At 56.6% G+C, this 23,878-nt stretch overlaps 1 protein-coding gene across 5 annotated transcripts; it reads left to right on the plus strand.

Moving 5' to 3' along the window:
• The first annotated feature begins 3,078 nt into the window (after window positions 1-3,078).
• On the plus strand, window positions 3,079-23,757 carry HSPA12B (heat shock protein family A (Hsp70) member 12B). Of its 5 annotated transcripts, XM_063633495.1 has the most exons (14): window positions 3,116-3,199; window positions 6,647-6,819; window positions 9,283-9,342; window positions 11,435-11,532; window positions 12,890-13,014; window positions 15,835-16,021; window positions 16,428-16,532; window positions 16,849-16,965; window positions 18,844-19,018; window positions 19,859-19,945; window positions 20,377-20,481; window positions 20,614-20,872; window positions 21,449-21,552; window positions 22,156-23,165. In XM_063633495.1, exons 2-14 carry the CDS (start codon window positions 6,765-6,767, stop codon window positions 22,809-22,811), a joined length of 2,133 nt encoding a protein of 710 aa, XP_063489565.1. In that variant the 5' UTR covers window positions 3,116-3,199; window positions 6,647-6,764; the 3' UTR covers window positions 22,812-23,165. The 5 variants fall into 5 exon arrangements, with proteins under 5 accessions (XP_063489566.1, XP_055121280.1, XP_055121282.1 ...); XM_055265305.2 differs by lacking the exon at window positions 6,647-6,819 and having other exon boundaries at window positions 3,091-3,199; window positions 22,156-23,757; XM_055265306.2 differs by lacking the exons at window positions 3,116-3,199; window positions 6,647-6,819 and adding an exon at window positions 3,458-3,491.
• Window positions 23,758-23,878: the final 121 nt, after the last annotated feature.

A 23,878-nucleotide genomic window follows, 5' to 3' on the forward strand; every position in this document is an offset into this window, starting at 1 on the left:
ACAGTCCAGAGGAAAACAGCGGGCCTGGGGAGAGGCTGCTCCTGGGGAGGACCTACTCAGAGGCTGATTCTTCCTCATGCTACCCCACCCAGGGAGATGCAGGAAGCTGGTGAGCTCAGTGGGTGGGCCCACAACCATGCTGGAGAGGAGCAGGAGGGAGACGGGAGGGCACAGAGAGGTGGAGGGCAGGGACTCTGAGGACCCTCATCCATGCCCACCTGGACAATTGAATTGAGCTTCCTCTAGTGTGGAATGTGGGCTCACTGGGGCTATTTGCTATCCTTCTCTCATGTCAGACCGGACGCAGCCCAAGGGTGGGGTCTGTGACTCCCTCATAAGACTGAGGGGGGCTGAAATGTGGGGGTGGGGGAAGGAGGGAGCTTCCAAACAGGAAGGTTTGGAGGGCACTGGCACTGAGGACAGGGGATACGCCCCCCATGAGTCTTCACCCCTGCTCGGAACCTGCTGCTGTGGCCCTCAGAGACAAGCCCATCTTTGGAGCTGGAGGTGGGGACAGAGGAAAACCAGGTGGAAGGGAAAAAGAAAAAAGGGGCAGGCATGAGTGTGAGGGGCCAGACCCTGCAGCCCCCAGGACATGCACAGCAGACACACACTTCAATCCCTCCTGGCTCTGCTCAGCCTCAAATGAGGTGCAGGCCTGTAGGCCCTGACCAAGGACCCCTGTTACACACAGACAAATGCAGACACACACTCACACATAGACACAAAGACACAAGATGCAGCAACACACACACATAATGCAGAAACACAGTCACACACTAGCACACACACACACAGTCAGACAATCCAAGAAACACATTCACACATGAACACAGACATACAAACACATGCAAAGACACACTTAAGCACAGATACAAACACACCAACAGATGCACAGATGGACACACATAGACGCACACTGGGAGGCGGCCTGTGGAGACTGCTGATTGGATACCATGCTGGCTTGGTATCCAGAATTGTTGGTGCAGCGCACACCCCATGCCTGACCTCATTAAGGAGGCCTTCTGGGGCAGTGGCCCTGAGAAGAAAGGCAGCAAGCCTAGGGAGGTGACGCTGTAGCTGGGGAGCATTTTGGCTGGGCAGAGAGGAGGAAGGAGAGCATTTCAGGGAGGGAAAACAGCCCTTGCAAAGGTTTGGAGTGGAAGAGCAAAAGGGATGTCCCAAGAACTGTGCCTCATTTGATGGGGCTGTGGGGCCCTTCTCTGACGGGCAGCCTTCCCAGGCACAAAGGGAGGTGGACTGAGAAGCATCTGGAACTTCTGTGGGGGCACATGGGGCAGAGGGGAAGGGGAACAGGCAGAACGAGTCAGCTGCCTTTGAAAGCTCCACGAAGGACCTAGCAGAAAGTCATTCATTCATTCATCCATTCATTCATTTATTTATGACAGGGTCTCTCTCTGTCACCCAAGCTGGAGTGCAGTGGTGTGATCACACTTACTGCAGCCTCAAACTCCTGGGCTCAAGCAATCCTCCACCCCAGCCTGCTGAGTACCTAGGACTACAGACGTGAGCTACTACACCTGGCTAATTTTTAAAACTTTTTTTTTTTCGGCCGGGCACGGTGGCTCACGCTTGTAATCCCAGCACTTTGGGAGGCCGAGGCGGGCGGATCACGAGGTCAGGAGATCGAGACCACGGTGAAACCCCGTCTCTACTAAAAATACAAAAAAAAATTAGCCGGGCGTGGTGGCGGGCGCCTGTAGTCCCAGCTACTCAGAGAGGCTGAGGCAGGAGAATGGCGTGAACCCGGGAGGCGGAGCTTGCAGTGAGCCGAGATTGCGCCACTGCACTCCAACCTGGGCGACAGAGCGAGACTCTGTCTCAAAAAAAAAAAAAAAAAAAATTTTAAAACTTTTTTTTTTTGAGACAGAGTCTCGCTGTCACCCAGGCTGGAGTGCAGTGGTGCGATCTCGGCTCACTGCAGGCTCCGCCCCCCGGGGTTCACACCATTCTTCTGCCTCAGTCTCCCCAGTAGCTGGGACTACAGGCGCCCGCCACCTCGCCTGGCTAATTTTTTGTATTTTTAGTAGAGACAGGGTTTCACTATGTTAGCCAGGATGGTCTCGATCTCCTGACCTCGTGATCTGCCCGCCTTGGCCTCCCAAAGTGCTGGGATTACAGGCGTGAGCCACCGCGCCCGGCCTAATTTTTAAAACTTTTTAGAGACAGGGTCTCCCTTTGTTGCCCAGGCTGGTCTTTGTTGCCCAGCCAGCTTCAAGCCATCCTCCCGCCTCAGACTCCCAAAGCGCTGGATTATAGGCATAAGCCATGGTTCCCAGCCCAGAAAGAGATCTTCACCCCACAAACCCCCTATTTGGAGGCCAAGTCCCAGCATCCCCAAAAGGGCTCCGGTTAGGACAAGAAAAAGGCCGTGAGCCTCGGAGGAGAGGCTGGGTGCCCCTTGGTGCAGAGTGGTCCCCTTGCGGGGCATGGGGCCTCAGTCTGTGAGACTCCGCGCCTCAGTCGTCTGAACTTGAGCAAAGACAGAGCTAGGCCTAGCCTGGGGACCCGAGGGCCTGCCCTCATCCGCAATTCTGCCTCTTTTCTGGCCACTGAGGACCGGGCTAGGGAAACTGTAGGGGCAGTGGGGGTGGGAGGAGAGAGGGTTCTGGGTCAAGGGACTGGAGGGGTCTGGGGCAGGGAAGTGGAGGGGTCTAGGGTGGGCCCTTCCCCCTCGGCTGTTGGGCCCTCGCTGAAGGGGCCGAGGCTGAGCCCCAAGGTGGGCCTGTGGGGGCGGGGCAGGGGAGCCCCTCAGCAGCTGGACCGCAGGAGGCCGACGAGGGTCTGGAATTCCTCTTCCCCTCCCTACGCCGTCCCCTCTCCCTTCTCCCACACCCTGGGCTGCTAGCGGAGCGGGGGAGGCGCAGGAGGGGCTCAGGGAGGGGCCCTGGACGCGGGACCAGGCTGGGCCCCTTGGCGGAGGCCCGCGCAGGCAGGCCCCGCCCCGGCCTCGCACATCTGGGCCGGGAGCGCGGGCCGACCCGGCGGCGCAGGCGGCGCGGCCATCCGGCCTGGGGGAGGGGGCGGCGGGCGGGCGGGGTGGGCGGCGCGAGGAGGCGGGAGGCCTCGGGACCGGGCGCACGTCGAGGACTGCGGCCGCCGCAGCAGGCACGGCCACCGGGCTGCGGGCCCGGGATCGCGGCGGCTGGACGGGGCTCGAGCTGTCGGGAGGGCGGAGGTGAGTTCTGGGGAGGGGGCTGTTGGGCGCCCCGAGTGGGGAAAGGCGAGGAGGTTTGCCGTCCCGGGCTGTCGGCTGAGACCCCACCAAAACCTCCAGACTCCGGGTGTCTGGTGGGGACAGATCTGCAAGCCCCCCTCTTCAGCGAGGCTGCGTGCTCGGGAAGGCACTTGGGGCAGCGACCTTGGTCTCCCACCTGGGTTTCGGGGGACCACCTCCCCTGTCCCTCGCACAGCTGCTCAGAGGCTTAGGCTGGAGAAACTCCTGTGTCTTAGGGGCTGGCAGGACTGGTGTGAGCTGGGGCGCGCTCCAGGGAGCCAATTTGGGGGACCCGGTGCCCAGGTCTGAGGTGGAAACCTGGGAGTTGAGTGTATGTGTGTGTGTTGGGGGGTGCCTCGGGGGTCCCAGGCCTGTGGTCCCGAAGCGCAACAGAGTACTGAGTGGTCCAGGTGCCAGGGTCTGAGGCTGGGACCTGGTCTTCCGGGCCAGCTTGAGGTCCAGGTGGGGTGGGGTCCAGGTTCCCACTAGGGCAGTGGAGCCTGTCTGTGAGGCTAGCGTGTGTTGATGAGAGAGACTGGAAGGGAGTGAGCACGAAACTAGGGACTCTCCGGCAAGCAGACGCAGCGCAGGAATCCCAGGCGAGAGGGGTAATGGGGGGCTGTGGGCAGAGCATGGGAGGGGCTCTGTTGTTTGTGAACTGGCTGCTCCCATGATGAGGACCCAAGGGGGTGCGGCAGGATGTATGGAAAGCAAAGATGAGGACAGGGAGGGGCCATGGGAGGCCATTTCTGTCACTCCCTGCCCCAGCGCAGGATGGGGCAGCCACCTCACTCAGCCACACATGGCCCCATCTTCTTAAGGGCTCCTCTCCAGAACAGAGTGGGGCAGCCCTTTGGGTGCCGTTTCTGATCTGTGCTTTGGGCCCTGGTTGGCCCAGTCTGTGGCTTGGAAGAAACGCCTGTGGCCTCACTTAGCCCGCTGACGGAGTCCTGTTCCATTACAGGGCTGGCTGGGTGCTGAGCAGAGAGCGGCAGGCGGAAGAGGCAGGGTCCTAGTGAGGAGGGGAGCTGGAAGGACCTGGGTGGGCTCTTTGTCTACACAGGCATCGTGTGGAGCCCTGAAACCCAGAACACTGCATTCCCGTAGTGCTCCTGGGGACATGAGTGGCCAGCTGAAACACCCCACCCAGGAAGAGATCCTCCAAGGATTCTATCAGGCAAAGGTGGCTCATGCCTGTAATCCCAGCACTTTGGGAGGATGAAGTGGGAGGATCGCTTGAGGCCAGGTGGTCGAGGCTGCAGTGAGCCATGATTGTGCCACTGCACTCCAGCCTGGGCAACAGAGCAAGACCCTGTCTCAAAAAAAGGAGCGGGGGCTGGCGGGGGGGCAGAGTTCGTCCTAGGCTGTTGTAAGACCAGGGGATACTCTGGGATGGGAGTCTCTGGTTGTGAGTTCCTCCTGGGCCACACTCTATCCTGGTCCCCAGTGACTAATAGGCCCTGTCTATTGGGTAGAAGTCTGGGCCAGGGGTCAGGGTGAAGCTGATGACTAGAGGTCAATATGAAGCCAAGAGTTAGGGGTCAGTCCATGGGCAGGGTTAGGGATCAGGCTGGGGCCAGAGTTTGGCATGTGCTTGTAGCCAGGAAATGGAGTTCCTTTCTGTGTAAATCAAACTGTCCCACTCAATTACTCTCAAACCCATAGGCACCACCAGTCTGAAATTAGTAGGCCCCTGAAGCGGGGCTCAGCCTCCCCTCATTTTCAGCTGTGGACTCTGCCTAGACCTAGCTCTTGGGAGCTGGGCTTGTCCCGTGTTCTGTGGTCAGCATTCTCCTTAAGTGTTCCTGGGTGTGTGTGCTCACTTGGCAGTCAGCCACCTCTTGGCTTACCTCCACCTCTCAGAATCCGTGGGATCCTCCTTCTTTAACACAATTTTTTCTTTTTTTTGAGACAGGGTCTCACTCTGTCACCCAGGCTGGAGTGCAGTGGTGTGATCATGACTCACTGCAGCCTCAACCTTCCAGGTTCAAGCAGTTCTCCCACCTCAGCGTCCAAAGTGGCTGGGACTCTAGGCATGCACTACCACGCCGGGCTAGTATTTGTATTTTTTGTAGAGATGGGGTTTTGCTGTTGCCCAGGCTGGTCTCGAACTCCTGAGCTCAAGCAATCCACCCACTTTGACCTCCCAAAGTGCTAGAATTACAGGCATGAGCCACCACACCCAGCCTTTAACACAAATTGATTTAGTTCCTACCTCCTTCCTTAAAGAACTCATGATGACTAGAATGCAATTCTCAGTAAGACCAAAATATCTAACAAGAAAATTCAGAATCCGCATCACGAAGGGAAAGAACACCGCTCAAACCTGCCCAACTCCCTGCTTTTATCAACACCTTGCATATCTGGACTTGTTAACATAAGCCCTTTGTGTCACCCTTCTACAGGAAAGGGCACTGAGGCACAGAGATGTGGCATGATGCACTCACGCCAGGTGCCATAATAGGCTCCTGCCATCCCTGAAACCCCAGCATAGGGGCACTCAGCATATCGCACAATGAGAGACAGTAGATAACTGGGCAAACTTCTGATAGCTGGGAAGAGTATAGGCCCATGGTTTGGATGTGGAATCCAGTGTAGAGCGAGGACTCAGTATTTTTTTTTTTTTTTCTTGAGATGGGGTCTTGCTCTTCTCGCCCAGGCTGGAATGCAATGGCGTGATCTTGGCTCACTGCAACCTCTGCTTCCCAGGTTCAAACGATTCTCCTGCCTCAGCCTCCTGAGTAGCTGGAATTACAGGCATCTAATACTACGCTCAGCTAATTTTTGTATTTTTAGTAGAGACAAGGTTTCACCATGTTGGCCAGGCTGGTCTCGAATTCCTGACCTCAGGTGATCCACCTGCCTCAGCCTCTGAAAGTGCTGGGATTACAGGAGTGAGCCACGGCGCCCGGCCCAGAGTCTTTTTTTTCTGATGGTTCTAGGTTGTTTCTCCTCCAGGTACAATAGCCTTGGTCCAGAAAATCCATTCATTCATTCAGCAAAGTGGTTCCCCAGTGCTTAGCACAGAGCCTGGCATGAAGAATCTTGATAAGTGTTTGCTGAAGAATCAGAACAACATACAAATAGGGCTGCCAGCTCCTCCCTCGAGACCTTGATCCAGTAGTATGCTGGTTAATGGTTTCCAATCAGCTCTGGAAGAAGGATAAAATCCTGATTTGTAGTGCTTGCCAATTTCTGTCGTGTAAATACTCCCAGCCATGACTGATTTGAAGCTACCAATGTGATGTCATTGAGTGCAGAATTGGGAAGGGATAGAAAGAATCAGCTCGCATGAGCTGGCAGGACCCAGCTCAGCATCCCACTTCATCATCCTGAGCTGGGCTCCTGCCCCAGGCTCCTAAGAACCCTCCCCTCCCCTCTCTGTGCTTTCCCTTTTCTCTTCAACAGCCAGCTGCTATATGTGTGCCCACAACCAGCACCCATCCTTCTTCTGATTCTGATTCCTGAGCATTCAACTGTGTACCTCCAATGGTACAGAGGACAGCAAGAGTGTCTGGAAATCTCCATGGTGCTGGCCATGCAGGAGAATCCTGGACATACAAGAGTGTGTGGGAGTCCAGGTGTCTGTCCACAATGGGGCTGGTTTGTGTGAAGTGTGTGAGCAAGGGTGTGTGCATGTGTGTATGGGCATGCCAGAGCCAGCTCTGTGTCTGCCTGTGTTCTGTAGCAAAACTTTCTGATCGGGCCGCTGGTGACAGAGAGGGAATGCATTGGCCCTGTGTAGCCTCCCCCTTTGTTTAAAGGAGCAGCCAGGCCCACCAATGAGAACACAGTGTCAGTGGTCTGCAGACTGGCTGAGATACACTGTTGAGCAACACTTCTCAAACTTCAGTGTGCACCTGAATCACCTGGGAATCTTGTTAAACTAGGCCAGACACGGTGGCTTACGCCTGTAATCCCAGCACTTTGGGAGGCTGAGACGGGCGGATCACCTGAGGCCAGGAGTCCAAGACCAGCCTGGCCAATATGGTGAAACCCAACTCTACTAAAAATACAAAAATTAGCCGGGCATGGTGGTGCATGCCTGTGGTCCCAGCTACTTGGGAGGCTGAGGCAGGATAATCGCTTGAACCTGGGAGGTGGAGATTGCAGTGAGCTGAGAACTGAGATCACGCCACTGCACTCCAGCCTGGGGAACAGAGTGAGACTCTGCCTCAAAAATAAATAATAAATAAATAAAAATAAAATACAGGTTCTGATTCAGCAGGTCTGGGATGGGGCCTGAGGTTCTGCATTTCTAACAAGCTTCCAGGTGATACCAACGCTGCTGGTCCTTAGCCCACACTTTGAGTAACAAAGCTGTTGATGGTTTGGAATATCCTGCCTATAGCCTGGCCCCAGAACTTCATAGACAGGATCGAGCCCCTCCCATCTTAGAAAATAAATATTCTTCCTCACCTCCCTTCAGCTTTAGTGCCCTCTAACTACTGCCCTCACATGCATTCCTGATCTCAGCCAAGCTTTTCAGAAATTCTAGCTCAATATGATTGCGTCACTATACTCCAGCCTGGGCAACAGAGGGAAACTCCATCTTAAGAAAAGAAGTTCTAACTCATGTGACCTCTTGCTCACTCCTCACCTAAGCTTACCTGCCTCGGGCCACTAAAACAGTGTTTCCAGTCTCATCTAGGACCTTTTACAGGGATCTAGCTTTACCCATCTCTTGGTACAATCTTCATGAGACCATGGGGCATCTCAATCTCCTTGGCCAGTATATGTTCCTTTGTTCAGCCTTTCTTTTTTTTTTTGAGACGGAGTCTCGCTCTGTCGCCCAGGCTGGAGTGCAGTGGCGCAATCTCGGCTCACTGCAAGCTCCGCCTCCCGGGTTCACGACATTCTCCTGCCTCAGCCTCTCCGAGTAGCTGGGACTACAGGTGCCCGCCACCATGCCCGGCTAATTTTTTGTATTTTTAGTAGAGACGGGGTTTCATCGTGGTCTCGATCTCCTGACCTCGTGATCCACCCGCCTCGGCCTCCCAAAGTGCTGGGATTACAAGCGTGAGCCACCGCGCCCGGCCTGTTCAGCCTTTCGATGTAGGTTCTCCTCGTGACGGAGTGACACCCTATCTCAAAACAAACAAACAAAAAAGGAAAGCCAGGCACGGTGGCTCATGCCTGTAATTCCAGCACTTTGGGAGGCCGAGGTGGGCGGATCACCTGAGGTCAGGAGTTCGAGACCAGCCTGGCCAACATGGTGAAACCCCGTCTCTACTAAAAATACAAAAAGTAGCTGGGCATGGAGGCACTCACCTGTAATCCCAACTACTGAGGAGGCTGAGGTAGGAGAATGGCTTGAACCTGGGAGGCAGAGGTTGCAGTGAGCCAAGATCGTGCCACTGCATTCCAGCCTGGGCAACAGAGTGAGACCCTGTCTCAGAAAAAAGAAAAGACAAATTGAGTCATGCCCCCACCCCACCCTGCCACCTCAAACCTTTCAAGATTTGCTGTTGCCCTTCATATAAAATCAAATCTGAAATAGGGTGCACAGGCCCTGCCTGCAGGGTAAGCCCAGCCCAACCCTCCGTCCAGACTTACCATGTCCCCTTCCCACCCAGCATTATCCTTCCTAGCACTCAGCAACACTTATCATTTCAAAATCACTTGCCTGATTATCTCCTCCATCAGACTGTTGGTTTCTACAGCAGGGACAGTGTCTCTCTGGGTCACTAATATCTCCCAGCACCTGGCACAGAGCAGGCACCAGAAAACATTTAGGAGGATCCTGATTCCAAGAAAGTAAAGCCATTTTTTGAGACAAGCTGGGAACTGTGGGACTTTAGATGAGATTTAAGGAATTACTGTTAATTTCGTTAGACATGAGAATGGTGTTGCGATGACATTGTTTAAAACGTCTTTATCTCTTGGAGAGATGTATTAAAGAGTTCACAGGTGAAACAACATGATGGCTAGGATTTGCTTCAAAGGACTCCAACCAAAAGTAAACAAATAAAATAAATAAGCATTCAGATGAGGGAACAAAGGGACAAATAAATCCCACTCTGCTTGTCTGTTCCTGTTGACAGTTACAGGGCCTGCAAGGATGTTGGCTGTCCCGGAGATGGGCCTGCAGGGGCTGTACATCGGTAAGAACCCCCACCACTCTGCCCTGACCCATCACCACTCTGCCCTGATCCACCCACGAGCAGGCACTGAGACCCACCTACAGGTTGTCCAATGTACCTCTCCCGCAGAGCTTCCCAACAGCCCTTCTCTGAGTGAGTGTGTGTGTGTGTGTGTGTGTGTGTGTGTGTGTGTGCATGTGTACAGGGCAGGTCTGTGTTTACTGGACCCCCCTGTGTGTGCAGGAAGGGTCTGTGTGCACAGGTCTGTGTGAGTATGCATGCACACAGGACTGGTCTATTCACAGGACCCCCACGTGTATATGAGTGTGGGCTGAGTGCATGTGTGTGTGTGCCAGGAGGGTCTGTGCACACAGGAGTGTATGCATGTGCGTGTGTTTTGTTCAGGCTCTGTCCACAGGACCCTGTGAGTGTGTCAGCGAGTGCGTGTCTCTGCGGGCAGGTCTCTGTGCACAGGACCTGTGTACGGGAGTATAGTCTGCAAGTGGGCACACATGCAGAGAATTCTGCGTGTGCATGGAGGGTCTGTGTGCACAGGAATGTTTGCATGTCCATGTGTTTTGTTCAGGCTATGTGCACAGGACCCCGTGTGAGTGCATCAGTGAGTGTGTGTCTCTGTGGGCAGGTCTCTGTGCACAGGATCTGTGTATGGGAGTATAGTCTGCAGGTGGGCACGCAATGCAGAGAATTCTGCGCGTGCATGTGCGTCTGACCATAGCCTGGTCTGGGAGCAGGCTTGGGTTCTCTGCAGGGGTGGGAGGCCGGAGGCAAGAGGGACACTCCTCAGGAAGTCCATTCACAAAGACCTGGTGGGCTGGGCCCTTCCTTCCTGCCTCCCTTCCCAAGCTCGAGCCACAGCAACTTGGCCTCTCAGGCTGCAGCTGGTGGCAGGGCCAGAGCCTGCCCTGGCTGCCTGAGGAGAGGGAGCCCTTGAAATGTGGCCATTTTGTCCCTGCCCCTCCAGCACCTCAGACTCTGGCCCTGTCCAGGCACTTCCCAGAGTCCTCCTCATGCCTGGCCCTTCGCCTGTGTTCCCAGGTTACCCCCAAGGCCAGGGAGAGTGGAGACCTGCCTGGCAGCACATGACAGGACTGTGGCTGAGGGAGCACAGGACCCGCCTGATCTGTCCATGGAGCTTCCTACCAGATCTCACTCTCCCTCCCTAGCCAGCCTCCCTGGCCTGTCCATGGATATCAAGGCTGCCCCAGTACTCCTCACATGCCCCTTAGCAATGCCCAGTGTGGTGGTGGCAGCTACCAGCCAGGCAGGCCCTCCTGCCCCATGAGCCGCCTGATCCTCGGGGCCAGGCCTGAGGCTGTCCTCCAGGGCTACTCCACTCCCTCCCACCAAAGGTCCAGCTCAGTCCCAGGCGTGCAAGAGGGTCTTGATGGGGCCTCCTGCCCTGAAATGCTGGCTCAGGGTGTGTGTTTGTGTGTGGGTGGGGGGTGGGAATCAGACTTCCTAATGTTGTGGACACCCCCAGTTCAGGACTGGGCTATCTCTATGAGTGTGGGAGGAGGTGCTGCCCCTCCTATATCCTCCTCAAGCAGCCAGCTGGGCCTGTCTGTGGCCCTTGTGGGCATGGGACCTGCGGAGTTCCCTCAAGTTCTGATTAGAACCACGTGGCCCAACTTTAGGGTGGAGGGGAGCAACCCCACCTCCTAGCCAGTCAGATCTGTAGCTCCACCTTTTGAAGGAGGAGGGCTTCTCTCTCCTCTACTCCCTCCCAGGAGCTCACCTGCCCTATCTCCCCTGCCCTTCCATCTGTGGACTGAGTCTCCCTGCTACACAATGCTTTTCTGTCTCTCTCCCCTCCCACACTGTGTGTCTGAGGGGCCCTAGTGGGGAGACAGTGAGTCCCCAGGGAAAGCATGGGTCACCCACTAGGGAAACATTGCCTCTGATAGCAGACCCTCAGCTCCTGCCCCTATGTCATGTGTGTCTTTCCTACACCCCCCAGTCCTCCTCCCCAGCAGAGAGCCCTTTGCCTTAGCCCAGCAAGGACTGATGGAGAACCTTTGGGTGCCTGGCTTGGGGCCCCGCTGCCATCCTTACCCTGCTTGTGCCAGGATGAACTGCCGTTTCTTCTCTGCAGGCTCCAGCCCGGAGCGGTCCCCAGTGCCTAGCCCACCCGGCTCCCCAAGGACCCAGGAAAGCTGCGGCATTGCCCCCCTCACACCCTCGCAGTCTCCAGTAAGCCCGGAGCAGGGATCAAGTGGTGGGTGGCCTGGGTGGTGTGGACAGGGTTGTGCCTGGCAGTCATGGCAGGGCCTGGGCTAGGAAGGAGGAGGGGATGGGGGTACCACCATGCCTCTTGTCCCCGTACACTCCAGTCATGTGCCCCCCAGAAGGATTGGTCTTGGGTGGCCCTGGACTATAAGGGTAACAATTCTACTGAGAAGGTGAGCCCCATGTAACTAACTCCCAACCCCCCCACACAGGAGGCACCCACGGCCATTGAAGCTGGCCTGGCTGAGGCAAGTGTTCCTCTGAGCATGTGGCTTTTCTAGGTCCCCAGAGCACTGGGCCCCCTGTTGACCACAGCCCACCTTAATCCAAGTCATATCTGAAGGAGAGGAGATGTGTTGCTAAAAAATAGTCTGGAAACCATTAGCTTGGGCTGGGCGAGGTGGCTCACACCTGTAATCCCAGCACTTTGGGAGGCCGAGGTGGGCAGATTGCTTTGAGCTTAGGAGTTCAAGAACAGTCTGAGCAACATAGCGAAACCCCATCTCTACAAAAAATACAAAAATTAGCCAGGCGTGGTGGTGTGCACCTGTCATCCCGCTACTTGGGAGGCTGAGGGTGGGGAATCACTTGAACCTGTGAAGCGGAGGTTGCAGTTAGCCAAGATCGCACCACTGCATTCCAGCCTAGGTGACAGAGTGAGACCCTGTCTCAAATAAAAAGGAAAGTACTAGCTTGAAGTATCCAGGACACCATCTCCCCACCCCCAAGCTCCGTGGGTCACCCCACCTGGATGACCTTGCCCTGGTGATCCAGCTTAGGGACCCCCTTATTCTTAGGGAGTCCAGCCCTGGCATAGAAGAAGGCACACACTTCTCTGGGGACGTGCACGTGCCCTGTCCTCTCTGCCACAGAATCAGACAGTCTGGTTTGTGTCACTGTGGCCACAAAGAGCAAGAGGATAAAATATATACACTGGTCCATGTGCTGTAAAACTGCCTGGAGGAGCAAAATTGCTCCCAGCTGGGCCCAGACTAGTGGCTGCCTATGAAGATGGTGTGAGGTGGGGGTGGGGCTAAGGCGGTCCAGAGGGAGGGTGGGCAGAGGCTGGAAGCAGGAAAGCAGGAGCTTGAGCCAAACCTTGCCTGGGGCTACCTGAGAGACACGTCCAAGGCTCAGCCTGGAGTCTGGGAGGGCAGGGGAGCCCGAGCAGGTGGCCAGGTGGGGTGGGCCAGGTCCAGGGCTGGTCTAGACCACAGTCAGTGGAGGGGAGTGTCTTCCCCATGCAGAGGAAGTGTTGGGGGTGTGAGGGGTGGGGGTGTCCCTGCTGGCTGCTTGCTAATTCGAAGTCTTGCACTTTCAGAAGCCCGAGGCCCGAGCCCCCCAGCAGGCCTCCTTCTCTGTGGTGGCGGCCATTGACTTTGGCACCACGTCTAGTGGCTATGCTTTCAGCTTTGCCAGTGACCCTGAGGCCATCCACATGATGAGGTGAGGGCAGCTGGGTTGGGAGAGTGAGGTGGGGAGGGGGGGGAGTTCCTCATACCCTGGTCCCAAAAGTACTGTCACCGAGACATGGGGTCTCCTCAGAGGCCCTGCCACCCCTAGTCTGGGGCTCCCCACTGGGGCAAAAGTTGGAGGATGGGCCCCAGGCCTGGGTCCCCGGCCTCAACTGGAGCAGCTCCCAACCCACTGAAGGGAAAGTCAGACTTTGTTTTTAATTTTGAATTTTTTTGAGATATAACAAACAACAATAAAATAGGCAAATCTTTTTTCTTTTCCTTTTTTTTTTTTTTGAGATGGAGTCTCACTCTGTTGCCTAGGCTGGAGTGCAATGGCACAATCTTAGCTCATTGCAACCTCCACCTCCCGGGTTCAAGCGATTCTCCTGCCGCAGCCTCCCAAGTAGCTGGGACTACAGGCGTGTGCCACTATGCCTGGCTAACTTTTGTGGGGGGTTTTTGTTTTTTTTGGGACAGAGTCTCACTCTGTCGCCCAGGCTGGAGTGCAGTGACGCGATCTCAGCTCACTGAAAGCTCTGCCTCCTGGGTTCACGCCATTCTCCTGCCTCAGCCTCCCGAGTAGCTGGGACTACAGGCTCCCGCCACCACGCCCAGCTAATTTTTTTTTTCTTTTTAGTAGAGACGGGGTTTCACCGTGTTAGCCAGGCTGGTCTCGAATTCTTGGCCTCGGGTGATCCGCCCACCTCGGCCTCCCAGAGTGCTAGGATTACAGATGTGAGCCACCATACCTGGCCTTTTTTATTTTCTTTCTTTCTTTTTTTTTTTTCTTTAAGACAGGGTCTCACTCTGTCACACAAGCTGGAATGCAGTGGTGTGATCATAGCTCACTGTAGCCTCAAACTCCTGGGCTCAAGCAATCCTCCCACCTCAGCCTCCTGAGTAGCTAGGACTACAGGCAGCACCACCACACCTGGCTAATTAAAAAAAAAAAAAATTTTTTTGGAGAGACAGGGTCTCACTGTGTTGCCAGGGCTGGTCTTGAATTCCTGGCCTCAAGTGATTCTCCCACTTTAGCATCCCAAAAATGCTGGAATTACAGACGTGAGCCACCATGCCCAGCCCACAAATATTTTTGTAAGCTTGTAGACAAACACACACAAACATATATGTGTTTTTTAAGTAAAAGTGAGATATACAACTTGCTTTGTTTTAAAGCTTCAACACTATTTTGTAGATATTTCATGTCAGCACACACGAAGCTACCACTTTCTTCGAACAGTTGCCTAGTATTCCATAGTACAGATGTGTCATAATTTATCCATTCCCCTATTGACAGTTTTAGGGGTTTTTTTTCCTCCTCTCATTTTTCACTATTACAAAAAGTGCAGCAGTAATATCCTTCTTTGAAAACTTGTGCTGCGGCCGGGCGCGGTGGCTCACGCTTGTAATCCCAGCACTTTGGGAGGCCGAGGCGGGCGGATCACGAGGTCAGGAGATCGAGACCACGGTGAAACCCCGTCTTTACTAAAAATACAAAAAAAAATTAGCCGGGCGTGGTGGCGGGCGCCTGTAGTCCCAGCTACTCAGGAGGCTGAGGCAGGAGAATGGCGTGACCCCGGGAGGCGGAGCTTGCAGTGAGCCGAGATTGCGCCACTGCACTCCAGCCTGGGCGACAGAGCGAGACTCCGTCTCAAAAAAAAAAAAAAAAAAAGAAAACTTGGTGCTGCAATCTCTATGGGGTAAATTCCTAGAGGTGATTCCTAGGTCCAACATCTCAAATCTTTTTTCTTTTCCTTGTTTAGTAAAAAGGAAAAGAAAATAAAAAATAATAAAACAAGAAATAAAAATAAAAACAAGAAAATGAAGGTTCTAAGGGCTGGGTTGACAAGTCACACAGTTGTTTTGATAGACATGTTTCAAAAATCCATTCAGATGTTGTTGGGTTTTATGTGAACACTCCCCTTGGGACCTCAAGACCCCAGTCCTCTGAATGTGTCCTAGAGGGTCGGCAGGCAGTAGGTGAAGCTATTGGAGACCTCAAAGCTCTCAACCCAGACTGGGATGGGAGGTAAGAGGGGCTTCCCAAGGCCTGGAGACTGGATGGAAGGGTGAATAGAGAGATAGACAGACAGGTAACTGCTCCCAAAATACATGGGACTTGAGCTTCGTGAGATTGGACTGTCCTTCCTTCCACATCACAGGAAACCACAAAGGCTCTGGGCACTTACAGCCCTCTAGGAGCTGCAGGGCATCCCAGATGTCTTGCTGATCAACACACACGACTGAGGCCAGGCTGGGGCTAAGGACACATCCAGGAACACTGTCTCTGTCCTGTGGAGGTCACAGGAAATAACTGGGGGACATTCCAGCCTCCTCCCAAGCTCTCTCTTCCCATCAGACACCACGCCCCTAACATCTCTAGATGTTTCCCTAACATCTCTAGAATATCCATCTACTTCTCTCCATGGCCATTGATCGTGCCCAAGTTCAGCCCCGACCTTCTGTCACCTGGATGGCTGCAATATCCTCCTCCTTGGTTTCCTTTCTCCATGCTCCCTTCCCTGCATTCTGTTGCTCCATGGGAGCCAGTGACCTTTCTTTCTAAAGGCAAATGTGGTCATACCTCTTCGCTACTTTAAATCCACAAAGACAGAATTCTGAATGGCCTTCTGTGCTCTTCATGATCTCACCTTAGTATTCTTGTATTTTCTCCTGCTGCCTATGGAGCCGACCCATAGCTAGTTCTCCTTGCTCTTTCACATCTGTAAGTTTTTGCACATGCTGTTCCCTCTGCCTGGATTCCCACCCAAGAAGGAAGGGTTGCACTGACTGCCCTGTGCCTCCGCAGGAAATGGGAGGGCGGAGACCCGGGCGTGGCCCACCAGAAGACCCCGACCTGCCTGCTGCTGACCCCAGAGGGCGCCTTCCACAGCTTTGGCTACACCGCCCGCGATTACTACCATGACCTGGACCCCGAAGAGGCGCGGGACTGGCTCTACTTCGAGAAGTTCAAGATGAAGATCCACAGTGCCACGGTGAGTCACAGGGCTCCAGACAGGGAGGCGGGGCCAGCATGGAAAAAGGGCAGGGCTAATGGGGGTGGGTGGGACAAAACCAAAACGTGTGAGGACCGGCCCGATGGAGTCGTGGCTGAGAGGGGGCGGGGCTAAAGGGAGACGTCGGACTCCGGTGTGGGCGGAGCTCAGAAACGAGGTGGAGGCGGGGCTAATGTGGGTGGGGCTAATAGTGAAGCTGGGGTTGCAGGAGGGGTGGGACTAAGGACAGGGGTTGGGGCAGAGCTAATGTCAGATTGGGGCAAGAGTGGGACGGTGGTAAAGAGGAGGGAAAGCTCCAGGAAACGGGGTGATTTTAAGAGCGAGGTCGTCAGGAAATGAGTGCCGAGCTGAGGCCTCCTGCAGAGCCGCCCTGTGTCCCTGCCAGGATCTCACCTTGAAGACCCAGCTAGAGGCAGTAAATGGAAAGACGATGCCCGCCCTGGAGGTGTTCGCCCATGCCCTGCGCTTCTTCAGGGAGCACGCCCTTCAGGTGCGCTGCGGCCCCACCTCTGCCGACTGTGGCAGGGACCCCCTATTTTCCCCTCATCCGAAACCGCTCCCCCATCCCGTCCCCGACATTGGATGGGTAGCCACTGCCAGAGCTCAGAGGTTATCTTCTCCAGTACCCTCCTCCCTTTTTGTCTGGTAGAGCCTGCACCAAGCCATACTGATGGGAGGGGGGCCGATTCTTCCAGCTCTGCTGGAAAGTCCTTCCTGTGGTTTGATTAGTACCTCCAGTTCCGCAGAGGGCTGAAGACACCCTCCCTCCAAGCCAGCTTTCCTCTCACTGCCCCCTCCTGCACCAGGAACTGAGGGAGCAGAGCCCATCGCTGCCAGAGAAGGACACTGTGCGCTGGGTGTTGACGGTGCCTGCCATCTGGAAACAGCCAGCCAAACAGTTCATGCGGGAGGCTGCCTACCTGGTGAGAACATGCAGGCGGGCCCGAGAACACTGCTCAGGAAGGCCCAGGCCTGTCCCCATGCCTGCATGCACCCCACCACCCTTGAGACCATAGAGTTATTGTAGAAAGTAATTCAGCCTCCTCCTGATGGGAGTTTGTAGAGTTGCTCCCACCAGGAGAGGGAGTGGGCCTGCAGGAACAGGGGACAGAGGGACAACAGGCACAGCCCAGGCCAGTGTAGACAGTGCCTTAAGTCAGGTGTCCTAGAAGCAGAGCCCAAGATGGAAAGTCTTATACGTGAGGTCTATTGAAGAAGGTTTCTCAGGAGAAAGGCGAGGGAGGGAGGGAGGCGGGACAGAAGAAGGAGCTATGAAGGATGTGGTCTTGGCTGGAGTCTAGCCTCAGGTTTAGCCTCAGCTAGATCCCATGGGGAGCTGCAGAGGGACAACTGTAGCACAGAGTTGGGGCCGGCTTCTTCCACATCCGTATCAGTCTGCCACTGGCTCTGGGGAAATGGGAGGGAAACCTCTCCAAGTGAGGCCATTCCCATTCAGCTGAGGGCAGTTATCCAGAGGAGGTAGCAGCTGTGAGCGAATAACAGCCAACACTCACAGTGGCAGGCAGGGTACCCAGAACATTCACTTCACTTGGCATCAGTATTTTGAGGGACACCCCCACTACCACCCACCTTTGCTGGTTCTTGAGCAGGGGAAATAAGACTATGAAAGTATAAAGGGAGACGATTCTGGCCAATGCATACAGGTCTTCCTACCACTGAGATGCTCAAAGGTCTAGAGCAAGGAGTTGGGGGAGCTCCAGTGGAGACAGAGAAGGCATAGCCTCAAGACTCATTGCTTGGTCGTAACCCTGGAGCCTTGGATACAGACCCTAGGCTGTCCAAAAGGGATCTCAAGCCTGCCTGTGTACACCCTGGAGGGGCCCCCAATCCTCCCATACCTACGGGCCAGGCATGACCCAGGGCCAGGTCTGTAGATGTCTACACTTTTCACTGGAAGGAGCTAACCTTGAGCACAGTGGACATCCCTGTGCAAGGATCAGGACAGAAGCAAGGCTGTCCCCAGCCAGAACAAACACCTGCTCCCCCAGCGTCCCCTTGCCTATTTCCCCACCCTCCTTCTTCTCACGCTGTTCCCTGGCTGCTCAGGAAAGTCTGGCCCTGGGTAAAAGTCTCCATTCACACCCTTATCCCTCTCCCCTATCTGGTCAGAATCTGGGGAACCCTACAAAACCATAATGTCCTTCCCACAGGGATCCCCTGCCCTGAAGGAAATAATTCCAGATCTCAAGTGTTTTCTCCACCCAACTGGCCTGTCTTGGTGCCTGGAATTTCAGCTTCCTCCCTGCTGTATCAGATTCCCTGGGAACAAAGTTCTCCTGGAAGTGGGGTGGCCTATGGCTACTGTCTGATACCAGCCTAGTGGAGAAAGAGGGTTCAATGAGCTAAAAGGGCTCCCCACTGCCTCCTCTGAGCCACCACACCCCCTCCACATTGTGCTAGAGTCTCTGGCAACACCCCCAGCCAGCGCTCAGCTGGCCACTTGTACCTGTGAAGGGAAACCTTGCTGCAGCCCCGCTATCTTGGGAAATTTGAAGGGGCAGATCCCAGGGGTTCTAGGTCTGCATTCTGTCTAGAGTCTTTTCCTGCTGGGCAACTTCTTGGCATATTTTGCCAGGGCCATTCCCTCCCCAGCCTGGTCACAGCGTGGCTATGAGGCAGCTCCAAATTTGTGCAGCACAGAGGGGCCTGAGAGGCCTAACATGGGTGGGGTGTGATGGAGGAGGTGGGAGCCCCACAGGCCGAGGTTCCCCACCTTGCAGTGCCATCTTAGGTGTGACAGCCCATAGTGCTGCCTGACCCTGCCCACCACCCATCCCCAGGCCGGACTAGTGTCCCGAGAGAATGCAGAGCAGCTACTCATCGCCCTGGAGCCCGAGGCCGCCTCGGTATACTGCCGCAAGCTGCGCCTGCACCAGCTCCTGGACCTGAGTGGCCGGGCCCCAGGTGGTAGGCGCCTGGGTGAGCGCCGCTCCATCGACTCCAGCTTCCGTCAGGGTGAGCTGCCCCCAGGGACACCACCCACCCTTGGAGGGTCAGAGGGTCACTGAAGCCAGAAGCTCAGCCATGTCTAGTATGAAGGGGAGAGGGTCCCCACCCTGGAGGAGCCCAATTTGAGCAGGCAGAAACATGTCTGGTGGAGCCCGTCTGAGGGAGGGAGGCACAGCCCTGCCCAAGGCCAACCTCGTCTCAGGGTGGGACATGCCCTACCTAGGGCAGCCCAATCTCAGGGTGGAGATTTCACCTTGCCCTAGGGGAGCAAGGTCTGAGGAGGGCAGGACTCTGCCCAGCCCTGAGTCTGAGGGTTGGGGGAGACACAGCCTACCCCAGGAGGAAATTGCTGGGGTACTGACAAAGGAGGAAGTCAGCCCACTGCATCAGCTGTCCCCTTCACTCCCCTCATCTTCCCCGACACACATCAGCCCCAAGCTCCTGCTGCCAGGACCAGGCACCCAGGCCAAGGACAGCTATGGTCATCCTCCCAAATGCCATCTCCCAGGGCAAGGAGAAGCCCTAAGTCCTGAGTCCCCTCTGAGACTCCAAAGACCTACCTGCCTCCGCTCCTCCCAACCCCTCTAACCCTGATTTTGCCATGACCTGAGGCCTCCTGGGTTAAAGGAAGGCCCTGTGTCCATAAATATTTCCCCCCAGCTGTTGGATACAGGGTGGGAGTTTGGGGTTCAGGATTGCCCTCTCCCAGTCAGGAGCAGGTTGGAGTTTCAGAAGCACTGGCTGCTCCCAGTGCCCACGGAGGGCCTGGGCAGGAGGATGGGAGTTGAACGCCATAGCTGGAGCACCTCCTTCTAATCTCGCTCCCTGCTGTCTCCTGACCCCCAGCTCGGGAGCAGCTGCGAAGGTCCCGCCACAGCCGCACGTTCCTGGTGGAGTCGGGCGTAGGAGAGCTGTGGGCAGAGATGCAAGCAGGTAAGGGGAAAGGGGGATGGAGAGTTATCCTTGGCCCCTACCGGGCACCATATACTGATGGGGGGAAGGGCATGTTTGCAAAGCCCGTCTCTTCCTCCTCCATCCGCTGTACCTAACCTGGCCGTCCCCTCACAGTCACCCGCACCCCCACCCCACTCACAGCGGCGCCCCTAACTCCCACTCCTCCAGGGGATTCTCCGTGGACGCTCGGGTGGAGTTGCAGAGCCTCTGGAACCATTTCTCCCCCACACCCTGCGCCCATATGTGGTGGTCTGAGGTTCAAGCACCTGAAGCCCCTCACGTCCCTCCCCCGACCCTGCAGACAGGCCTTGGGACCCGGGGCAGGGCTGGAGGCTGGGCGAGGCTGGAGGGGGCGCAGGGCTGAGGGTGCGAGGCCGCCCACGAGTGTGTGCCCGCGCTCGCCGCCGCAGGAGACCGCTACGTGGTGGCCGACTGCGGCGGAGGCACCGTGGACCTGACGGTGCACCAGCTGGAGCAGCCCCATGGCACCCTCAAGGAGCTCTACAAGGCATCTGGTGAGTAGCCAGGCGGCGCCCCGGTACCCAGCGCGACCAGGGCTCCGGCCCCGCCACCGCCCCCTGGCGGCCGGGTGAGCGCTGACACCCCCGTGAGCTCTGACGCCCCCTTCGCCTCCTGCTCCACCCCAGGGGGCCCTTATGGCGCTGTGGGCGTGGACCTGGCCTTCGAGCAGCTGCTGTGCCGCATCTTCGGCGAGGACTTCATCGCCACCTTCAAAAGGCAACGGCCGGCAGCCTGGGTAGATCTGACCATCGCCTTCGAGGCTCGCAAGCGCACTGCTGGCCCGCACCGTTCAGGGGCGCTCAACATCTCGCTGCCCTTCTCCTTCATTGACTTCTACCGCAAGCAGCGGGGCCACAACGTGGAGACCGCTCTGCGCAGGAGCAGGTGGGTCCTAGGCCCGCGGGCTCAGGCAGGGTTTGCCGACCCGGGAATGACCGTGCACTGGAGGGTCCCGGGCCCCAAGGAACGGTGGGGGTCTGCCTGATTCATCCCACATATACACTAAGCCAGCAGGGCGTCGGGGTGGGGCGGCGGGGAGCGGCGAGTGAGTGCCCCAGCCCAGCAGGCTCCACCCACGGAATCCGCAGCCCGAACTGGGGCAAGAGAGAGAATCATGGCGGGGAAGCGGCAATGCCTATCTCCTCCTAGCCTTCTCTACACCCCCACCCCGGGCCCTAACGGCCCATGCTCCGTGGTTTCCCTGCACCAAAGCAAGGGGAGGCCCCTCCCAGGACCTCGTACCTGGAACCTGGAGCAGGCTGGCAACTAAATCCTCTGAGTGAGTAGGGTGGAGATAAGGGACTAACATTCAGCAGGTCCAGTCCTCCAGACACCACATGCAGTCGGTGCCCAGGCACTTCTGCCTGGAGGCAGAGGTAGAGAATAAGGACCACGGATCCCAAACTGGGGCAAGCAGCTGGGCCCTGACCGATGGATCTTTGCCCCTTTTACCACCAACAGCGTGAACTTCGTGAAGTGGTCCTCACAGGGGATGCTCCGAATGTCTTGTGAAGCCATGAACGAGCTCTTTCAGCCCACCGTCAGCGGGATCATCCAGCACATAGGTGAGCACCTGAGCTTGGTCCGCCACCCGTCCCCACATAAACAAACAGATGCGGAATAATTCCCCCCCCATCAGTGCCTAGAAACCTCCACACATCCATACACTGGGATGAGACCTAGAATCATCTAGAACACCTGGGGGATGAAGTGCAGTGGTGATTAAGAGCTAGGGGGTTGATATGTAGTCTTGCCAAGGCAAAAAACTTCTGGTGCCTCAGTTTCCCCATTTATAAAATGGGATGATAGTATTGGGTTCTCAAAACGTTATCACAGGGATAAAATGAGCTGAAGTACCTAGAGTGAGCACAATGTCTTGCACACAATGTCTAGGTGTTTAATACGTGTAAATGCATATCCTTATCTCTCGTCCTCCACGTCGTGGTGGGAGAGAAGTAGGGAGCATGAGTGTTGGGGAGGCGAAGCCCTCGAGGACTCCCGGGAGCTCTCAAAGAAAGTGCTCAAATGGCTACTTTCTAGTTGCCAGGCGGGTACAGGCTAGGGAGGGGAGGCGCCGGTGGCCGCCTAGTGGTGGCCTCAGTGGCTCTCTCTTCCCCGCCCCTTCTTCTCTGCCCCCTTCACCCGCGTCCCCCCGTCCTGTCCCGCAGAGGCGCTGCTGGCACGGCCGGAGGTGCAGGGTGTGAAGCTGCTGTTCCTAGTGGGTGGCTTTGCCGAGTCAGCGGTGCTGCAGCACGCGGTGCAGGCGGCGCTGGGCGCCCGCGGTCTGCGTGTCGTGGTCCCGCACGACGTGGGCCTCACCATCCTCAAAGGCGCGGTGCTGTTCGGCCAGGCGCCGGGCGTGGTGCGGGTCCGCCGCTCGCCGCTCACCTACGGCGTGGGCGTGCTCAACCGCTTTGTGCCTGGGCGCCACCCGCCCGAAAAGCTGCTGGTTCGCGACGGCCGCCGCTGGTGCACCGACGTCTTCGAGCGCTTCGTGGCCGCCGAGCAGTCGGTGGCCCTGGGCGAGGAGGTGCGGCGCAGCTACTGCCCGGCGCGTCCCGGCCAGCGGCGCGTACTCATCAACCTGTACTGCTGCGCGGCGGAGGATGCGCGCTTCATCACCGACCCCGGCGTGCGCAAATGCGGCGCGCTCAGCCTCGAGCTTGAGCCCGCCGACTGCGGCCAGGACACCGCCGGCGCGCCTCCTGGCCGCCGCGAGATCCGCGCCGCCATGCAGTTTGGCGACACCGAAATTAAGGTCACCGCCGTCGACGTCAGCACCAATCGCTCCGTGCGCGCGTCCATCGACTTTCTTTCCAACTGAGGGCGCGCCGGCGCGGTGCCAGCGCCCTCTGCCCGGCCCCGCCCTCTTCCGGTCCAGGGGGCCTGCGGAGCGGGGTGGGGCGGGGGAAACGATGCTTCTGCAGTCTGCGCCTCTTTCCACGCCCTCCGGCCCCGGGGAGATGAGGTCATGGGAGGGTGGGTGGGGACACACCCAGAGACTGGCTTTGGGATTGGGCACTGGTCCGCTGACTGCCAGGCTGAAGGGACCCGCCAAGGACTGAACGGGTAAGGGTGACTGAGAAGAGGTTTGCAAGACAGAGCGCGCAGCCCGGCAAGGGGCATGTGACCCCGAAGGAAGAGCAGAAGAGTCCTGGTCTGAACTTGGCCGAGTAGGGGTGGGGGTGGGATGGCAGGAGGAGCCGCAGGAGGAAGGAGGTTGTGCAGGGTCTGGACCTGCAGGGCTGAAGTTCACTCATTGATGGACTCAGCCCGAACCCGGAGCCAGGCAGAAAAACCCTGTGCCGTAGGAAAGTGACTGGAAGTGGACTCCAGAGGGTAGCACAGTCCTGGTGTGGTGCTGACCACCCAAATATTACTGTGAATTGTGGAAAGGGCAGTAGATCTCTAATGGGGAGATGGGAACATTATTGTGGTGGAGGCAATTATGAGGGGATATGAGGGTAGCATTTCTTTCGAGACAAAACACCCATCTGGGAAGGCCCCAAGGGCAGCTGATGAAGGACCCAACTTGCACCCCACCCCAACCATGGAAGGGCAGCTGGAGGGTGGATGGGGAGGCCAGAGGGAGCACTGAGGGGTGGTCCCCGCTCTGCTATTGACTTGGTGTGCCTTTAGGACATTCTCTGACCGCCCATGGGCCTCAGTTTCCTAAAGTGTGAAATGTCAGGCACTTCCCTCCAACTGTGACATGCAACAGCCCCACCTGCCTGAGAGCCCTGAGGTGACAATAAAACATTTATGCTCAAGGGGAAGCCACAGCCTGCTGATATGGCGTGGAGACCCTAATAGTGGGAGGAATGCAGGGGTTCCGGGTGCTAGAGAGAGCAGGGAGAAAGCTTTCAGCTGTGCGTAGGGAACTGACCAGAA

This window comes from Symphalangus syndactylus, chromosome 24, assembly GCF_028878055.3.
Source record: "Symphalangus syndactylus isolate Jambi chromosome 24, NHGRI_mSymSyn1-v2.1_pri, whole genome shotgun sequence".
NCBI lineage: Eukaryota > Metazoa > Chordata > Mammalia > Primates > Hylobatidae > Symphalangus > Symphalangus syndactylus.